The sequence below is a fragment of the Gopherus flavomarginatus genome, chromosome 2 (genome assembly GCF_025201925.1).
Source record: "Gopherus flavomarginatus isolate rGopFla2 chromosome 2, rGopFla2.mat.asm, whole genome shotgun sequence".
NCBI classification, from domain to species: Eukaryota; Metazoa; Chordata; order Testudines; family Testudinidae; genus Gopherus; species Gopherus flavomarginatus.
In genome coordinates, this window is record NC_066618.1 from 107,577,429 (window position 1) to 107,597,163 (window position 19,735).

Sequence of the window (19,735 nt, forward strand, 5' to 3'; positions counted from 1 at the left end):
GGAAATGAAAGTAAACATAAATAAAAGGAAATAGTATAGCCAGACTTATATAAAAGCCACATGATACAATATTTTGAATACATAATATCACTATTGAAAATAAGGCCAAATGGATGCAGCTCCATTAGTAGAGTTTTGTCTCTTAATACCACCAGAGAATTTGGGCCTAGATAGGCAGTAAATCTTTTATTCTTCCCTATATCATCCCATTCATCCTCTTGCCTTAGTGCTTCTGTCTGATACTATCCAGTCACCACTGCTTTCAGAGAAAGCCAGGAATTAAATATCTTATGTGCTCTTGTCCAGTCTGTTAGTAGCTAAGAACCCGGGCCACTGAAACCCACAGCAGCCAAAGCAAAGGGAGATCAGATAAGGGCTTCTGTTGATGATTAACTGCCCTTAGGCTATGGTGACTCATAAAACCCCCTTACATACTCACATATACTATCTAACATAATGACCATGCACCGCTCACAGGTGGTCCCCAGCAACACACCTGCAACTGGATACACGATAGGCCTTATCTGTGGCTTGCCGTCAGACCTTGGAAGTGTGAACACCACACCATGTTCCTGGATAGGCCACTATTTCATTAATACTGAAACTAAAGACCTTCTCTTTATGTTCATGGTCCCCACCTCTTTCAAGTTCATGGTCCCCACCTCTCCCCATGAGCTTCCACTTCTCTCTGGGATGGGATCCTGTGATCCAACCACTCTTAAAATGTGTCTTTGGGTTACACCCTCCTGGCTGCCAACCATGATATAGAGCTGGCCCAACAATCCTGGCCCCTGAAAGTGTTTTTCATTGAGAGTCTCTGGACAGTAACAGTATGCAGTGATACAAATGCCACTTCAAAACAAAGTACGATTTATTTGCCAAGAGGTACAGAGCATTCAGATAAATGGATTAAAAACAACAACATAGTGTCTTGCCTACAATTGCCATTCCCCTCAAATGATCAGTGTCTTTTGATCTCTAGGAACTCAGCCCTGGCAAAACAGCTGTGTAACCCAGGTTGGAGCCAAGGAGTTTCCTATTCACAGCTATTAATTTGGCCATTGTTTGAGTGTTTGTTGGGCTGTTCCTTATCTAGGCCATTGTGTTGCCTTTCCTGCCTGGTTCCTGAGACAGCTTCATGTGGTCTAACACCATGGCAAGTAACCCATCACAAACGAAAATACAAATGCATGGATGTTATTCCTAAATAGAACAGTTTCTCCCAACTATGCACTAACTAAATTACTTCACCATCAGAAGCTCTTGGTTCCAGAAAACTTCAAGAGGACAATGGAAGAGAAATCCACACAACTGAAAGACCACTTGTTGACAATCTGTAACCAACATCTAATAGAAAACATTGACAAAGGAGTTTCAAAATGAGCCCTGCCCTTATGCCTCCCACACATGCCACTGTGGTTCTCTGATGAATGATGCAAAATGAAGCAAGACAGAAGTCTGCAGTGCCTGTGGCACAAAATTCCCTCACATCCGCTGTCCATGAACAACTCAAGGCTCACCAGCAAGGCTCATGCTGCAGCCATAAAGGAAGCAAAACATGACTCTCCCTCAAACATACAACCAGCCAAATAATGGCCAGCAGAACTATTCCATGCTATGAACCTGCTAATCAACCCACAGTGCCTATCTCCATGCAATGTAGAGATATATAAACACAAAAGCCTAAATCCTATCCACCCTGAATAGTTCTCATCTTGCTTTGCAATAAAATCAATCAAATCAGAGTGGGCCTCACTGAGACAGGGATACCACCTAGGAAACATCTCCCATCCTATCTGCCATAGGATGAACCATTCTCCCAAATAGAAACTCTGGAGGATTCAAAGAAGTTTCAGCCCACCGACTACATATCTGAACGCCTATCCAACTACTGACTACTTTTCAGCCCTCTCTTTTTCTGGAGGACATTGAAAGGGTGGTGGCATCCTGCCTTCAGCAGTACTCATCCTCAGTTTATATCCTGAGTGCCTCACCTTTTAGATCCAGAGGAGGGCACAACAAAAAAACAATCAGGCTAATGTTGGTGCATGACCTTCTGGCACTGGACAGGAAACAAACCTCTCTGCTAATAGTGTTAGAGCTCTCTCTGACCTCTGACACCATCATTCTTACAGTGCTAACAATTTGCATGCCAGAAACTGTAGGCGCAAATGCAGCAGCATTGAGCTGGATGCACTCATTCCTAGTAGACAAAACTCAGAGAGCTGTGATGCAGAGTCCTGCAAGGCTCAATACTCCTTTCTTCTCCACTTTAATTTGTACAGCGGACTGTCTGGAGAAATTATGAGGTGCCCCAGATTCATCTATCACCAGTATGCAGAAAACATGTATTCCCCTCCACCAATGCAGCCTCTGCCTAGGTGACCTAATGCCAGAAAGAAATGAGCATTTGGCTCTAGCTTAACCCAGGAAAGACAGGAGTAACATTTGTAGAAACTGGGGGAAACACTTTGAGGAATTTGTCAGTACTCTAACATTGCCAATGAGGGCATTGGGCGCCAGATTGTCAAAATGATGTGGAGCTCTAGGGCCACACAAGACTTATTATTCAATTGCTCCTTTTCATCTTGGCAAAAGCCATAGGTGAGGTCCTCTTTGGTCTCCTCCATGTTAGAACTACAGGAAACTCATCTACCCTCAGAATGTAACCACCAGGACAAAGATGAAATTGCCACAGTAGTTACCTGCATGCCTTCTAAACAACAAAGGCCAACGTAAATGTATCACATCTGCCTTCATGGACTCCTCTGGCTCTCCATTCACTACAGAATAGGTTTCAAAGTCCTGATCCTGATCTATAAAGCTTTAGAGGATGGGGGCCCTGACTAGTTCTGAGATCACCACCACCACCAGCCCTTGCACCCTGCAAGAAAGCTAACCTCCACAGGGATAATGTAACTGGAGGGATCTATGTTTAGACTATTAGACACATTGGGAAGACCTGGGACTCTGAAGCAGGACCATGGCTATTGAACTCCTTGCTGGAAGAGTTCAGACTGAACCCAATCTTGATCGCATCAATGTGTAAAACCCATTGTTGCTAGAAAGCATTTCTTCAGGAATAACATGGATAAATAAACAAACAATAATACATAAAATATATCAGAAGATCTAAATCAACATTTTTCTGTAACCGAGTGGAACAGAGAGAGAAAGCACCATTTGTTCTGAAGTCTTTTGCTTCTTCATAACGTTGTTAGATGTTTACACCGGGGTCGGCAACCTCTGGCACGCAGCTCGCCAAGACCCTGGCGGGCCGGGCCAGTTTGTTTACCTGTCGCATTGGCAACTTTGGCCGACCATGGCTCCCACTGGCCGCAGTTCGCTGTCCCAGGCCAATGGGGGTGGCGGGAAGACGTGGTCAGCACATCCCTCGGCCCACATTGCTTCCTGCCACCCCCATTGGCCTGGGGCAGCGAACTGCGGCCAGTGGGAGCCGCGATCTGCCAAACCTGCCGACCCAGCAGGTAAACAAGCTGGCCCGGCCCGCTAGGGTGCTTACCCTGGCGAGCCGTGTGCCAGAGGTTGCCGACCCCTGGTTTACATCAAAGTGATAGGTGCCTTATACATACCTAAGAGAGCATATTATGTGTAATTTTACACATACAAAAATAACTGCACAAATTGGTTTATTTTAACATGCTGAAATTGGACCCTTAGAGGTTCCCTGAAACACTACTTGTTCGTGTAATGAGTAATAACACTGTAAGAGTTGTACTTTATATGAAATTAGATCTTTTATAGCTATAGTATCAATTGGTTGTTAATATTGCTCAGTTTGTTTTATAAAGGGAAAATGGACAAGGCTAAATGATATTTATGTGTTTATGGTTTGCATCAGTGGAGTCCCAAGGTGGGAAAACTCCATCTGTGCTTGCAAATACCCAAAAGTCCATGGACTAAAGTCCATTCTCAGTTACTGAGTGAATTCTGGAATAAAGCCACTGAAGCCAATGGGCCTGAATCTGTTCTCATCATCATTTGTGTTAATTGGGAGTAACTCAGTTTGATAATAGAATCTGGCTCAAAGAGTTTAATACAGTGACTCCAAAATACATCACTGTAACTCAGAGCAGCAATATTTGGCCCCTTGGGAGTTGCATTTGTACAACTAAAACCAGAATGAAACCCACAGGGCCTGAAACTTATCTCATATGAACTTTGTACGGGTATAATTCTATTAACTTCAGAGGAGTTATTCCTGACTCACACCAGAGTATGAAAGTCTGGAAATCACCATGTGCGCTGTGTGCACATACTTGCATACTGGGTGGCTCAGTTTCATTTTCTTCACAAGGTTTATGTAGAACCATAATTTAGGAGAGATACGGAATTTATTAGTAAAAATCTGGCATATCATAAAAGGGACACTGTCAAGAATATTAGGCCTCACAATCTGATCTACAGTCAGCCTTGAGGGTGGCTGACTGGGTGAATGCACTGGGTCCCAAAATTGATGATATGCTATTGGAATTAAAGATGAATATTTATCCCTAAATTGCTTAGGTGCAAGTTTTTTGGAAAGGGCTAGAGGAAAGGTAGATGCGCCTAATTCTGGCTTATTCTAGGTCCTGTTTGTTCAGAGGTCAACTGGAATTATTATTTGTTTGTCAGAATATAATGGAAGAGGTCATCCAAATTCTATGATTTTTTAAAATTAATGTTCTTAATGTTCCTCTTCAAAAGAAAAATATGTATGCAAATTTTATTCTCACACGAAGAAAACCACACGTGAGGTGATGTGTTCCAATGTCCAAAGACTTGAGATGCAGCACTAATCTTTCCATTGCAGTTAAAGAAAACATGGTATGTATCTCTTTAAGTTGGCAAAAAGAAAAAAAAAACACCATAGCTAGCACAACTTGCAAACTGCTCCCAGGGCAGCACTGCAACCTCAGCTTGTTTCAGCGAAAAGGCTGAAATTATCGATGAGCATGTTTACCTTTCTTAACCTTGCTGCTCCAGCGCCAGAGCGAATAGCCTCCATTAGGGCCTCTCTTGCCTCCCCAGGGTTACTTGTAGCAGTGACAGGAAATTTAGGAGCTGTCATTGACTTGTGGCTGGGAGGAGGTGGTGGCGGTGGCAGGACAGGTGGAGGGGGGATCCAAAGTTGCTCTGCCTGACAGGCTTCTTTATTTTGCAAGGACAGTTCTGCATTTCTAAAGCTCTGCAGCTCTTCAGAGGCTGATGATGAGATCTACCAACGAGACAGTTGAACGTGAATAGTTAATATCTGGCATAACATTAAATTGTTATTATTTGACACGATGCACACTTTTATTTCACCACTCCCAACTTCAGTTTGCTCAACTGATATAAAACACATAGAACTTTTGTTTGCTCATTGGTTTAAACATCTGTTACTACTCTCTCACATCACTCAACTGGGCTGATTACCAGGACCAAGGACTTGGCATTGACTGTGTCTCAGAAACTCTATCTTTACTTACTGTGAACTCTAGCATCCTGTAACTCTTCTTTTAGTGTAAGGTAAAAGGCTGACAGCTGGACTTGGTGTGAGTTTGGGTTACTTTGGAATTCCTTAACCTAAAACTGCTACATGGATTATATGTGCAGAAACCTGCTCTAACATAAACAACCTGGTGGGGAGCTTGCTTGTGCTTTTTTCAACAGCCTTTTGTCTTAAACAATATGCCTAATACCTATTAATAACTATGATAATGTCATAAATGTCAAGAATTTATTTATCCTCCAAGTGTTTGGCAAACATTAACAAATTTATCCTCACAGGACAAATGTGGGCATACAAAGTAAATATTATTATCCCTATTTCATAGATGGGGAAATTGAGGCAGAGAATGGCATGTGAATTATCTAAGGCCAAAGAGGAAGCAAATAGCAGAACAGGAACTCAGGAGACCTTATACTCCATTCCTGGGTGGAGGGATAGCTCAGTGGTTTGCTCATTAGCCTACTAAACCTAAGGTTGTGAGCTCAATCCTTAAGGGGGACATTTAGGAAACTGGGGCCAAAATCTGTTTGGGGATTGGTCCTGCTCTGAGCAGAAGGCTGGACTAGATGACCTCCTGAGGTCCCTTCCAACCTGATATTCTGTACTCTGTTCACTACAATACATATGCATTGCATTAATTAGCACAGGCCACATTGTGTGAAAAAGTGATGGATGGTTCCTTAAAAATAATGCAAAAAGCCACTCTTCTTTACTGGAGAAAAGAATTTGAAAGTGTCTCTCTGATACAACAATTTATTTTCAGAACTTCCTTCACACGGATTCTCAGCTATGCCCAAGCAGTACACTGTGCAGTTCAGTAGCATGTGTGCGTGCAAGCATGGCCTTTGCCTTTGCCAGTCCTGAAATGGCTGTGTGCCAGGCTGCTCTTTCTCTGCCTCTGGTAACATACTGTGTTGTGGGATGTCAGTATCAGAGGAAGCTGTCTATTCTATCTGCCCCAAGAGTAATGAGGCATTCACAGTTGCTTTGAGGATAATGGAGTAACATAGGGAAGAACAGGGACATTATGTGGTTGGTAGACATCCAGTGATCCCCAGCTGTGTGGATAGTTGGTAATGGTTTGAGTCACTGCATCAGGGAGATGGGACACTTCTTGCCCAATACACTTCCTTGGCTGGGCTAGTGAACTGTGAAGGTTCATATTAGAGCAATTCAGACCCTGGCTATTAAAAATAAGAGATGTCTTAATGGTTAGATACATTCTTCCAACACAAGGCGTCATCTAGCTGTGGGGAAATAAGTCAATTTTTAGTTAGTTGCATACAGTTGCAGGTATACATTGCATGCATCTAACTAATAACCATAAACAGAGTGTGCATGTGGAAATCAAGTATTTGCACGCATATATGTCTAGTAGGTAGATTTGTGAGGTATGTTGACACATAAGTTAGGTGGGGTGCAAACTCCATATTCCTACCATGAACAGCTTATCCGTAATATCTAATCTTGTGCAAATGTCAAACTGAAGATTGTTGGGTTAAGTATCTGGAGCGTGCAGTCCCATATTAAACTAATTTGGGTTTACCTTGATTTAATGTTAGCCATCACATTAAAAACGTTTTGCTCTCAGCTACAAGTGTACAACTCTAGTGAACTCAATGAAGTTCTATAGCTGAGTGCAGAATTTGGCCCATCATGTAAACATTACAGTCCTGTCCTGTGTTGTCATAATTTTTTCTAAGGTCTTCTTGTTGCAATACAAATTATTTTGCATCACTCTAGGTCACCGTGCACCCAGCACATTCAGTAGGAACAACCAATGAGAAGAGCACTGATCCTATTTATCTATTTCTTACCTTTTTTAGTCCTGAGGTGCCACTGTGGCCTCTGATTGCTGCCAGCAGGGCTGAATGTTCATTCTCTGGCTCAGCATATGAGGATTTTTTCTGACTTCCATTTATCATGCTGTCTGAACTCTAGAGTATGAACAAAATAGACACCATCAAGTTGTTACTAGATATTTGCTTAAAGGTAGTTTGAAAACACTTTATTAAAATTGTTCGGAGCACACATCTGTATTTTAAGCTCTGTGGGTCAGGCAGCTTTGCTTCCTTTGGGCCTGATTCTGCAGCCCTTATTCATAATGCATACTACTTACTCAAGCAAGTGGTCCCACTGAGTTAAAAAGGAATGCAGAATCAAGCCCTCTGTGTACTGTGCAGAACACCAAGCACAGTATCAGCAGTTAACAAATAATAAATCTTGATGATATAAAGTAACTGTATATCTTTCATTGACATGTAGCTAAATGTTTCCTATATACTGCAGATTCCAATGTTTATATAACTTTCAGGAATACAGGTTAGGCTTTTAGGTTAACCTCAATTACTCCTCTCTTTATACTGTACAGCTGTATTCCTCTGGTTATTCTAACTAGTGCAAGTGGCTATGCTGTTTCATAACAATATACACTACGTGCGGAATAATCAGTGGCCTGGTTCTGAACTTTGCTACCATAAATTTTTTAAATACTACGTGTACTATGGCTCATCAACAAGAGTACCAATTATAAAATAGGCTGCTGTCTACTCCAGTGAATACAGGCTTTCTCCAGTTTCCATGGCCTAAATTAAGTCTCCACTTTACCTTTCGGAGTTTTTCCTTTCCTCCTGCAGTCTGAATGGCTTCCATTAAAGTGCTGTGCAGAGATGTATCTTTTGGAACTGGTTTCTGGACAATGGGTTTAAACTTCTTCTTTGGCCCAAAGATATTGGTCTGTACCGTGACATCAGATTTATTTATACTGTCAGGCTTCTCATCCCTTTGAGAAATGATGTGATTATTCACAGGCGTAATATTTCGTTCCGACAATGCTTCTGAAGAATTAGTTTGTATATTGTTAGCAGGATGCCATTTAGTGGGCCTCAACAATGAGCTGGAAGAGGATGTAGGTGCTGGGAGATCAGGTGATGTGAACAATGAGGAAGAATTAGTATGGTCCGTCTTCTCACATTTCTGATCAGAGAAAGGATGTGTGTTTTTATCAACTATACTATGTTTGCTGTTAAAACGGTGATCGCCTTCTGCAGTCCTGTTATCCTTTGAAGAAGGTTTAGCTGGTACACTGATACTTCGTTTATAGAAACCTACAGGGGTTGTCTGATTCAGTAACCTGATGTTCATTGCTTTGTTTTTCACAGCAGAATTATCACCAGACGTCAACCTGCTATTTGATGCTGTGTGACTGCAAGTAAAAATATTTGAATAAGAGTCTCTCATTTCTGCTGGTTTTATTTCCATAGGGCTGTTTTTGGCCACAATAATGCATCCTTTGGGGAAAGGTTCTGTTCCAGTTTTTATCAATTTTTCTTCATGATTATTCTCCTCTTTATCATGCTTCTCTATCAAATCAGTCTTAAACGTAAGTGGATCTAGGCGTTTTGCAATGGCAGAGGCAACATAATGGCTTGAAGTTCTTTTATAAGGCTTTAGAAATGGGAACTCTGTCTTATCCTTGGTAACTGTTCGGGACACTGATGTTTTTACCTGAGACTGTGTGGCTGGCACAGGTGGTTTGAGTCTTTCGAGATCCAAATGCCTTTCAGTCACATTTGAAGTAACTGGTTGTGATGGTATAGATTTTGGATCTGTTAGAGAGACAGGTTTGCTTTCAGATTTTGAATTAAAGGGTTTGGCGCTCACATTGACAATTGACTTTTTAGAATTATGTTCCATAGAACTGTCAGATTGTTTTCCTGAAGAGTTTGACCTCCAGAATTCCTTTACTCTCCCAATAAGAGGTTCCTCAGTTTCACTGGAAGAAATATCTGACATGTTCTTCTTATCAGCATTTGGAATCATCAGGTTGCCTAGGTCATCTATCTTAATGGCACCAGTGGAGAAGGAATTACCTCTATCGAAGTATTTTATTTCAGGTTTTGGAGGGACAACTTTAAAGGTTGTCAGACCTACTTTAGGTTCATAGCTTGTTACAGAACTAGGGGCACGATGACCCCACAGAGGTGGTGACAGGATATCTTCTTTCTCTTCAGTTGTTTTGGTTGATGAGGGCTTGAATTCCAATGCTGTTTTCATTTTGTTCAAGAATCTTTCCTGACTATTTTGTTCACTAAATGGATTTGTTTTCTCTCTTGCTATGTGGATTTGAGTCTTAGGCTTGAGGTGAGAAGAAATTAGCATGGGTTTGCATTCCTCAGAACTAACACCATTTTTATAGGTGTTTTCCAGTCCCAGGTTGTTTTCATTTCTCTTTTCAAATGAGGATGTAAGAGATTCAAACATCTCTTGCCTCTGTTCTACGGGCAGGGGTTTAGATATGTCATCAGAGGACTGTTGGTGAATTAAGTCCATGGATATACTCTGAGATCCACCATCTACATGTTTTTTATCAAAAGACCCTGTACTGTTATTATCTGTAAAGTTCCCTAAATTAATGGAATCAGCTGAGATATCTTCATCATCTGCATTAGGGAGTAATACATTCTCTTCATCTTCAATTGGACCTACTGCGTTAATATCCAGAATCTCATCTATAATTGTTACTGGAACAACAAAGGCAGCATCTTGAGCAGTGTCTGCATCGCTGAAATGCGGGCTGGATGTCCCATTTGTGTGGTTTGATACAGAGTCATTATCTGCTTCATAATGTATATCTTCCATTGCTGCAAACATATAAACAAAAACTTTCACAAATTGGTCAGATACGTGCAACATCACTGTCAATTACTCAAAGATGGTTTAGACAATCAACAAATCAGGATTTTGATCACACTTACATAACTTATGACATACCTGTTCACAAGTTTCCATACGTGTTCCTGTGGTAAGAAAAAGCAGTATCTGCATACATTTTACTGTCTGGTTGATGATTACCATCAGCCTATTGCGTGTACACACCTCTTGATGTGGCCAATGGAAATCTCAAATGTGTAGTTGAGGGTAGAATTTAGTCTATTGTTTATACCTTAACTTTCACTAGCGTCTCAGTGACAAATACTTCACCGCAATGTTCCAAAGGAGCATTTCAGAAAAATGGCAAACATCTCTCAGTTATGATTTTCAAACCGGGTTAATAAAAACAATCTGTCTGAGGGACTACCTCAAGCAAGCCAACAAAGAAACTGAACTTACATTTCTTTTTCTACCATCCCACCCTCCCATCATCATCCAGGAATGTAACAATTTCACTGTGAAAGGAGCTATTGGGGTTTATTTCTTCTTTCAATTACTTTGGTGTAAATCAAGAGTGACTACACTCAACTTAATGGCCTTGCAAAGGTATAAACTTCCCATAAATGAGATCATAATCAGGCCCACTGCATTCTAAGATGCTGCAAAATTATGAGGTTTAAAGAAGGGTTCACATCATTTTGCACCAAATAAATAATTGTGTGATATTTTGATTTATCACAGGTGGTTAGGAAGCAGGGTATTTCTTTGTGATGACATTTAGTCTCTTTTTATCTATTCTGGTCAGCATTTTAGAGTTCTAACTTTAAACTACATTTAGGAATGCAATTGAAACATCACACAGAAAACATTCCCCCTTCTCCATTTGATCCTGACGAAATATACGCAGTTTGCGTGGTGTAAAATGATAGGATCCGGCTACAAAGTTGCAAACTACATATGGTACATTGATCACGAACATAGTGCCAAATTCTCTACTTCCATAGAAGTCCGTGAAAATATGCCAGCAGAAAATGTGGCCCATAAAGTGCTACCTTTCTGGTAGCAGGCACTCATATACAGTGATGTCCATATAAATAACTGGATAAATAGATAATAGCAGTCTAAGGATACTGATTTGATCTAGCAGCAAAACAATATGGGTTGGAGTAGCAGAAATGTATAGTGTGGATCAAATTTTGCTCACAGATATATGTGTAGCTCCCAGTGACTTCCATGAGAATCTTGCACATGCACAGGGCAGAAACTGACTCTGTATATTTTTGCCATGCCTTGCAACTTCTGTAGCTGACACAGTTCCCTACCTTCTAAATCTTCATCCAGTTCAGCCAAAGTCTGTTGGAGTCGTGCAACAATGAATACATCCTCATTGTCATTCTTAGCTGCAGTCGTTTCTTCATCTCTGCTACTAATTGAAAGAGAAAAATGGTGGGGTTATTTTTGCATTGTCACTCTGAAATCCATTCTCATTTCAACCCCTTTGGTTTCATTGTAGATGTGCAGCACACACTCCCAAAGAACAAAATCCATGCAGAGCTACAGGCACACACCATACTGATACAACCATGTCTCTTATTAAAGTATCTTTGCACTATGGGATCTTTGTGGTTTCTCAGTGTGCTGGTGATCAAAAGATTAGGATTAATAAAGCTTTTCACAAAGAAATGGCTTGGTTTCACTGTGAAGTCTGTACAAAGGAGAGTGCCCAAATGGAAACTGTTTGCATATCTGTGTCATTTTAAAGCAGGCTGCTACATGTATTGTGCACACAATGTACATACATATGAATTGCAATTAAAAATAAATACAATTAAGGTCTGTTAAACATCCATTTTTCATTCTGAGGGGAGGAAAAAGGAGTAATTAATCTCTTTGGAGACAGTTCTAATTATATTTATTATAAGCCTGATTATTCTCTCAAATATAACAGTGTAATCAACAGTAACACCCCTGGTTTCAATGAAGTTATGCAATGGTTTAAAATCAGTGTGAAATTGGAATCAGTTCTCATATTTTCTTCAATTGTCTTTTTTTTTTTTTTTAAATATCAGTGATATTTGTGTGACAAGATCTTTGTTCCTTAGAGGTGGAATCCTGACCCCACTGAAGTCAATGGGAATGTTGCCACTGACATCAGTGGACCCAGGATTTCATCCTAGCACAGGTGTGTCCAACCTGTGGCCCTGGAGCCACATGTGGCTCTTCAGAAGTTAATATGCGGCTCCTTGTATAGGCACTGACTCCGGGGCTGGAGCTACAGGTGCCAACTTTCCAATGGGCCAGGGGGTGCTCACTGCTCAAAGTCTGGCTCTGCCACAGACCCCACACCCTCCCCTGAGCCTGCCATGCCCTCACTCCTCCCTCCACCTCCAGAGTCTCCTGCACGCCAGGAAACGGGTGATCAGGAGGGGCGGGGGGGAGGGGGAGGCACTGATTGGCAGGGCTGCCGGTGGGTGGGAGGCACTGGGAGTGGGAGTGGAGGGAGCTGATGGGGGGCTGCTGATGTATTACTGTGGCTTTTTGACAAGGTACATTGGTAAATTCTGGCTTGTTCTCAGGTTGGTCACCCCTGGCCTAGGAGTTTGTTTATTCCTTCTTATTCCTCACTTTAAGTCATAACTTGCTAGTCTGTGACATCCCAGTTAGGATTTGCCCTTGTGCTTAGCCTACCGACAAAATAATTTCCCGCTCCAGCCACTCTCAAATCTTTTCATGAGCTTCCGTTTGCCTGTCAAACTTCTTATCCTCTCCCAGGCACCGTACAACTAGCTCCTGTCCATATCTTCTCTGTTTCCATTTGCTCCCCCCACCCGCTACCTACGCTCCTCCAAAGCCTCTTTCCTGTATGTTCAATTTATACTATTCTCCTCTTCCATCCTTGTGCCATCTTCCAGGCTCCAGTCTTATTCTTGAAACTCTTTCCCTGTCCTTCTGTCCCTAATGCTGTGAACCTTCTCACTCAAATCCATCCTTGAACATGCTTCCTTCTGGGAGGCCTTCTTATATTAAAAATACAATAAAATATACTGCTTCAAGTAAAACTGTTCAGCAAATCATATAAGTCTGAATGTTACTATCTGTGTTTGAGTCAGACTGCAGGGGCCCAATCCTGCAGAGTACTGCTAAGTGCCAAGCAACCTCAACTGCAGTTATAATTAATAGGCACTCAGCACTTCCTCAAAACAGGCCTTCTAAGTTTCAGCGGGGTCTAAATTAGCTGTTATCACTCAAGAGAGAGATTTGGATGTCACCGTGGATAGTTCTCTGAAAAGTTCAGCTCAGTGTGCAGCTGTGGTCAAGAAGGACAACAGAACGTTAGGAACCATTCAGAAGTGGTAGAAAATAAGACGTAAAATATTATAATGCCACTATATAAATCCACACCTCTAATACTGTGCCCAGTTGTGGTCACTCCTTCTCAAAAAGAATACAGTGAAACGGAAAAGGGAGAAGGGCAACAAAGAAGATTAAGAGTATGGAACAGCTTCCATACAACAATAGACGAAAACAATTAGGACTCTTCAGCTTAGAAAAGAGAGGACTAAGGCGGGGATGTGATAGAGGTCTATAATATCATAAATGGTGCAGGAAAAGTTAATAGAGAAGTGTTATTTACCCTTTTACACAATACAAAAGCCAAGAGTCACCCAATGAAATTAACAGATAGCAGGTTTAATACAAACTAGTGTGAAAAAGTATTTCCTCAACTAACTTGTGGAACTCATTGCCAGGTGATGTTGTGAAGGCCAAAAGTATAACTGAGTTTTTAAAAAGAACTGCATAAGTTCATGGAGGGTAGATCCATCAATGGTCAGAGATGCAACATCATGTGACTACCAGAATTTGGGAGTGGAAGACAGGGGTTGATCACTCCATAATTGCCTTGTTCTGTATATATTCCATGAAGCTCTGATATGGGCCCAAACGAGACAGGATACTGGGCAAGATGGATCATGGTCTGACCCTAAGCTCTTATGTCCTTATGAGAATCTACCTGAAGCCATTTTGTTTTTGTTTTTTGAACTTGGGCTGCAAAAAGTCCTTTTGCTATTGCCCTTTGAAATAGACCTCTGAATTATTTTTTGGGGTTGTTCTCCTGTTTCTGTTGTTGACTTAATTAACTTATTACAACACATTTTACTTTCTATGCCATTTTGTTATATAAGTTTCCCCTACTGACTGCAGAATGAACTGAATAAAAATATCACATCCATAGAATCAATGTCTTTTAAAGTTCACCTCTACTTTCTCTCTTCACTGTGTCAGCATTCCTGCAGCTCTGTGCTGAAATGCACAGATGAATTCCTTGAGCCTGACTCTCCTCTCACTTACACCAGCATAAATCAGAAGTAACTCCCCTGAAGTTATATAAGTAAATTGGTATAAGTGAGATCAGAATCAAGCCCCCAGTCTATGCCAATACATAAATAAGCCCCAGAACATTTTTCAGATGTTTGCCATTGCCAGAGACACCAGCTCAGCAAAGCATTTGACCATGTGCTGAATAATAATCAAGTTAAAACGTAGCACTTTAACACCTGCTTAACTTTAAGCAAGCAGGAATGTAAGTCCATCTGAAAGCAATGTTTAAGTGCCGTGCTGAATTGGGATCAAATCCAATAATCAAAATCTATTGTTTAAATACAGACAGAAAGAATTGACAAACCAAATGTTACATAGGAAACAGATTGCAAACAGTATATATACATTGCTTGAATAACACAATGGGCCAGATCTTAGGAAGTGCTGATCATCCACCTAAGCCAGTGTGAGCCGAAGATGCTCAACACCACCTGGGATCAGGCCCTACATGTGTTACTCATCAGTCACATTGCAATGCTTATGTTAACTTGAGTTTTCTTGTCAACAGACCTACGGAAAGGCAAGGGAGCAAGAAAAGACAGGTTCATCCTCATCTGATCTACAGGCTGAAGAAGTGAAGGTTCCAGTGCAGAAGCCAGAGGATGCAAGGTCTCAATCTTACAAAAAACATGAAGTAAATGGAATTAATTATTGGAGAAAAGTTACCGAACTATCTAAGCTCTTTGCTGGACCAGGCCTAAGCAAGGAGCTGTCATCCACATGCAGTGCAGAGTTCTATTATGTGTGGGTTCTCATACTGTGCTCATCACCGTAGTATCTATGCAAATTCCAGCAGTGCACTAAACCTCATGCTTAATACCTGTCATGTGCTATTTGTTCTCTCATCCTCTTGACCCCAAAGTCGAAACTATTTCTTCCCGTTTTATGTATAATTCCTCCTCCGACTCCAAAAACCTCATTACTCCTGGGGGAATTCTAGGCCGCTGTGCAATGCAGAATTTTGCAGAAATTAATGTTGTGCAGACAGAATTTCCTTTCCCCCACAGAAATGGGCTGCAGTGCTGCTGGCAGCCTTTAGGGGCCACTGGACCCGGCAGAGCCCAGCTCACACCCCTAAGAGACACTGTAGAGGGGAGGGGGAGGGAGCAAAAGGGTTCCTGGCAGCTGCAGTTCCCAGCATGCCCTGAGGGAAAGAGAGGGCGGTACACAGGAAAGTCTGTGCAAGCCGGGGACCAAGCATCAGACTGTTTTTCCCTCTGGATCCCTGTGCTCGGGGGAGGGGGAAGAGAGAGGCTGGTGTCTGGGCTGTGGGGGCACAGCTGGGCTCTGAGGGGAAAGGGGTGCAGGTATCTGGGCAAGGGGGGAGCCCCATGGCTTGGCTTCGGGAGGATGCGGATATCTGGGCTGGGGGAGGGGGCTTAGATATATTGGCTGGGGGTAGGGACCACCGCTGGGCTCTGTGGGGGAGGGATTGTGGGTGTCTGGCCCACTGGCTAGGCTCAGGGGAGGGGGGAAGGGGACAGAGAAACAGGAACTGGTTTGTCATAGGGGGTTTCTTTAACTCTTTACTCCTGGTGGAATTTTTGTGTATGTCTGTATTGTTACAGACATACGTGCTTACAGGTATTTTGAAATAAATTACCAGAATAATTGAAACTGACGTGATTATGTAGTGGTATTTTGAAAAATAAAATCCGCAGAATTTTGCAGAATTTTAAAATATTGTACACAGATTTTTTTTTTCAGGGCACAGAATTTTTAATTTTTTGTTGCAGAGTGCCCCTGGGAGTAACTTATGTTTTATTCTCACAGTGTTCAGTCTCCTAAAATACATAGGAAAGTGGCATTACAGACAAAGTCTAGAGGATTGTGCTCAGGGGCTAGGAACCAGAAAGTCTTGAGGTACAATTCTAGCTATAGTATGGACTCACTGTGTGGTCTCAGGGATGTTGAGTAGAATCCAATCCATCTCTCACTGAAATCAGTAAGAGCCTTTCCAAGATGCTGGATTTGGCCCTTACAGCTACATTATTACTTCCCCTTAATAGGCACAGAATGGGCAGGGATTTCTTCCCAATTTCTCTGTGCACTTGTGCAGTGACAGAGTATTGTCTGCTTCCTAATCTCTGTGCCTCAATTTCCCTAGCTGTAAAACTGAGATAACAATACCTAGCTCATAGGAGTGTTACAAAGAAAATTAGTTGCTTGTACAGTGCTTTGGAAATGAAAATACTGTATTATTATTATTTTTCTCTTAAGTATAAGTCTTTAGGGAAGGTGCAATTTTTTGTGCATTTCTTAATTCTAACAAGATTAATTCTCCTCCCCACAAAAAACCTTCCAGTGTCCATATACAAATATTAGGGCTTTTCTTGAAATTATCATGGTTTCAAAATACAAGTGTGTGTGTCTTGTGTGAGGGGAAGATTTAGGGGTTTCCAGTAGCTCACGTGACATATACATATGCTTAAAACTACTTTTCACATGACAGTCTTTAGCAAAAGAAAACAAAAGAGCCTTTAATTTCTTTTTAAACCCTCCCTCCCTACCCTTTAGCTTTTTCTTTTGTTGACAGTTCTGTTTTGGCTAGAATCCAAGACAAACATAAGATTTATTCTGATATTGTGTTTTACATGCTGGATAAACATTAGCAATGGCATTTTCTCACACGCTATTTTTCATTCGGGAAAGAACATGATAAACTTTAGGTTGCTTTTCTCATACAATAAGAGGTGCTGAAAATTATAGCACTGCTGAGTTTTTAGCCAAGGTAGAAAGAGCAAATGTGCGCAGCTCCAGGACGCTGATCACTATATTCCTTATGTAGATTAGCAGAAATCCATGCAAGAGCAAAGGATGGGGTGCAGCAACTGCTCACCTACTGACTTTAATGTTCCACTGAGCTGAGGTCCCAACATATAATTATTCCTCTGCAGTCACTCAGCTGGAGACAAAATGAAAGTTACAGCAGCATTTTGTCAAATTAGCACCACAGAAAAAGGACTTTTATGAGAAAGTTTAATTCAAAGGGGGAAGAGAAAAAGCTCAGCAACATCTAGTCATAAATACTGCTTTTCTTTTTAAACAGTTAAAGGCACTATACTTGCAGTCAGAGATGCTGCCATTATAGTATATTTAGAGCGACTTCTTTGGGTTTTAGCACATGATCAAATTAACCCAATTCTGAATTAAGAGCATTTCCAAAGAGTTATGGAAAGCTTGATATATAGTATCAGATGTGGATGGCTGCAAAACAAGCATAGTGTAGCTGAAAAACACAATGGGTAACACAGGGCTATGTGAACTGCCTTAAGTAGACAGAACAGTCATGCTGATTTTCTGCCCCCATCCAGTAATATCAAAAGACCCAGGTTAGCGGTTCCCAGATGTCCATTCTTGGCACAGGGCTCATCTATGCTAAATAATCATGGGCCCTATCTTGAAAGGTGCTGAGCACTGACGACTTCCACTGAGGGGCCTACATGAATAGGTGTTGAGAGCACTTGGCACCTCACAAGAGGCAGTCAGTAGCTTGGAGGAACCAGCCTGACCTTTGGTGTAACAGGATGATCCAAGGATTAAAACAACGGACAGGGACTCAAGAGACATAGCTTCAATTCCCTTTTCTTCCACAGACTTCCTTGTGTGGTGTTTGGCAAAACACTTTCTTTCTCTGTGCCTCAATTGTTCATCTGTAAAATGGGACTAATGATCCTTCCCAATCTCACAGAAGTGACGTGAGAAGAAATGCTTGGAGTACTATGGGAATGGAGCTACGTAACAAGATAGATATTGAATGAGTTTAAGCTGCCCTGAGAACATGTTTTTGAAAGAACATCCTTGTGAATAAGGCTTTCTATTTAAATTAAATCAGAGTGGGGAGTGGGGACCCCAGACAACCTCCATGTATTGTATTGCCATTTGGACTGGACTTTGTAATTAATGTAGCTAAATATCAGAGGGGTAGCCGTGTTAGTCTGGATCTGTAAAAGCAGCAAAGAATCCTGTGGCACCTTATAGACTAACAGACGTTTTGGAGCATGAGCTTTCGTGGGTGAATACCCACTTCTTCAGATGCATGTGGTGGAAATTTCCAGGGGCAGTATATATATGCTAGCAAGCAAGCTAGAGATAACGAGGTCAGTTCAATCAGGGAGGATGAGGCCCTGTTCTAGCAGTTGAGGTGTGAAAACCAAGAGAGGAGAAACTGGTTCTGTAGTTGGCAAGCCATTCACAGTCTTTGTTCAATCCTGAGCTGATGGTGTCAAATTTGCAGATGAACTGAAGCTCAGCAGTTTCTCTTTGAAGTCTGGTCCTGAAGTTTTTTTGCTGCAGGATGGCCACCTTAAGGTCTGCAATAGCGTGGCCAGGGAGGTTGAAGTGCTCCCCTACAGGTTTTTGTATATTGCCATTCCTAATGTCTGATTTGTGTCCATTTATCCTTTTCCGTAGAGACTGTCCAGTTTGGCCAAGGTACATAGCAGAGGGGCATTGCTGGCATATGATGGCGTATATTACATTGGTGGATGTGCAGGTGAATGAACCAGTGATGGTGTGGCTGATCTGGTTAGGTCCTGTGATGGTGTCGCTGGTGTAGATATGTTGGCAGAGTTGGCATCGAGGTTTGTTGCATGGATTGGTTCCTGAGCTAGAGTTATTATGGTGCGGTGTGCAGTTACTGGTGAGAATATGTTTCACAGACAACCTGCCAACCTGAAACATATTCTCACCAGTAACTGCACACCGCACCATAATAACTCTAGCTCAGGAACCAATCCATGCAACAAACCTCGATGCCAACTCTGCCAACATATCTACACCAGCGACACCATCACAGGACCTAACCAGATCAGCCACACCATCACTGGTTCATTCACCTGCACATCCACCAATGTAATATACGCCATCATATGCCAGCAATGCCCCTCTGCTATGTACATTGGCCAAACTGGACAGTCTCTACGGAAAAGGATAAATGGACACAAATCAGACATTAGGAATGGCAATATACAAAAACCTGTAGGGGAGCACTTCAACCTCCCTGGCCACGCTATTGCAGACCTTAAGGTGGCCATCCTGCAGCAAAAAAACTTCAGGACCAGACTTCAAAGAGAAACTGCTGAGCTTCAGTTCATCTGCAAATTTGACACCATCAGCTCAGGATTGAACAAAGACTGTGAATGGCTTGCCAACTACAGAACCAGTTTCTCCTCTCTTGGTTTTCACACCTCAACTGCTAGAACAGGG

The 19,735-nt window shown here is 41.8% G+C and overlaps 1 protein-coding gene across 4 annotated transcripts in view; it reads right to left on the reverse strand.

Annotated features, from left to right (window-relative positions):
* COBL (cordon-bleu WH2 repeat protein) overlaps nucleotides 1-19,735 on the reverse strand; it is a 241,224-nt gene that overhangs the window by 2,644 nt on the left and 218,845 nt on the right. For all 4 annotated transcript variants that reach the window (XM_050937664.1, XM_050937665.1, XM_050937663.1 and 1 more), the window contains 4 exons: nucleotides 11,470-11,573; nucleotides 8,102-10,137; nucleotides 7,312-7,431; nucleotides 4,964-5,218 (listed from right to left, as the gene is read on the reverse strand). In XM_050937664.1, the coding sequence (XP_050793621.1) occupies nucleotides 4,964-5,218; nucleotides 7,312-7,431; nucleotides 8,102-10,137; nucleotides 11,470-11,573 (2,515 nt within the window). The remainder of the gene's footprint in view (nucleotides 1-4,963; nucleotides 5,219-7,311; nucleotides 7,432-8,101; nucleotides 10,138-11,469; nucleotides 11,574-19,735) is intronic.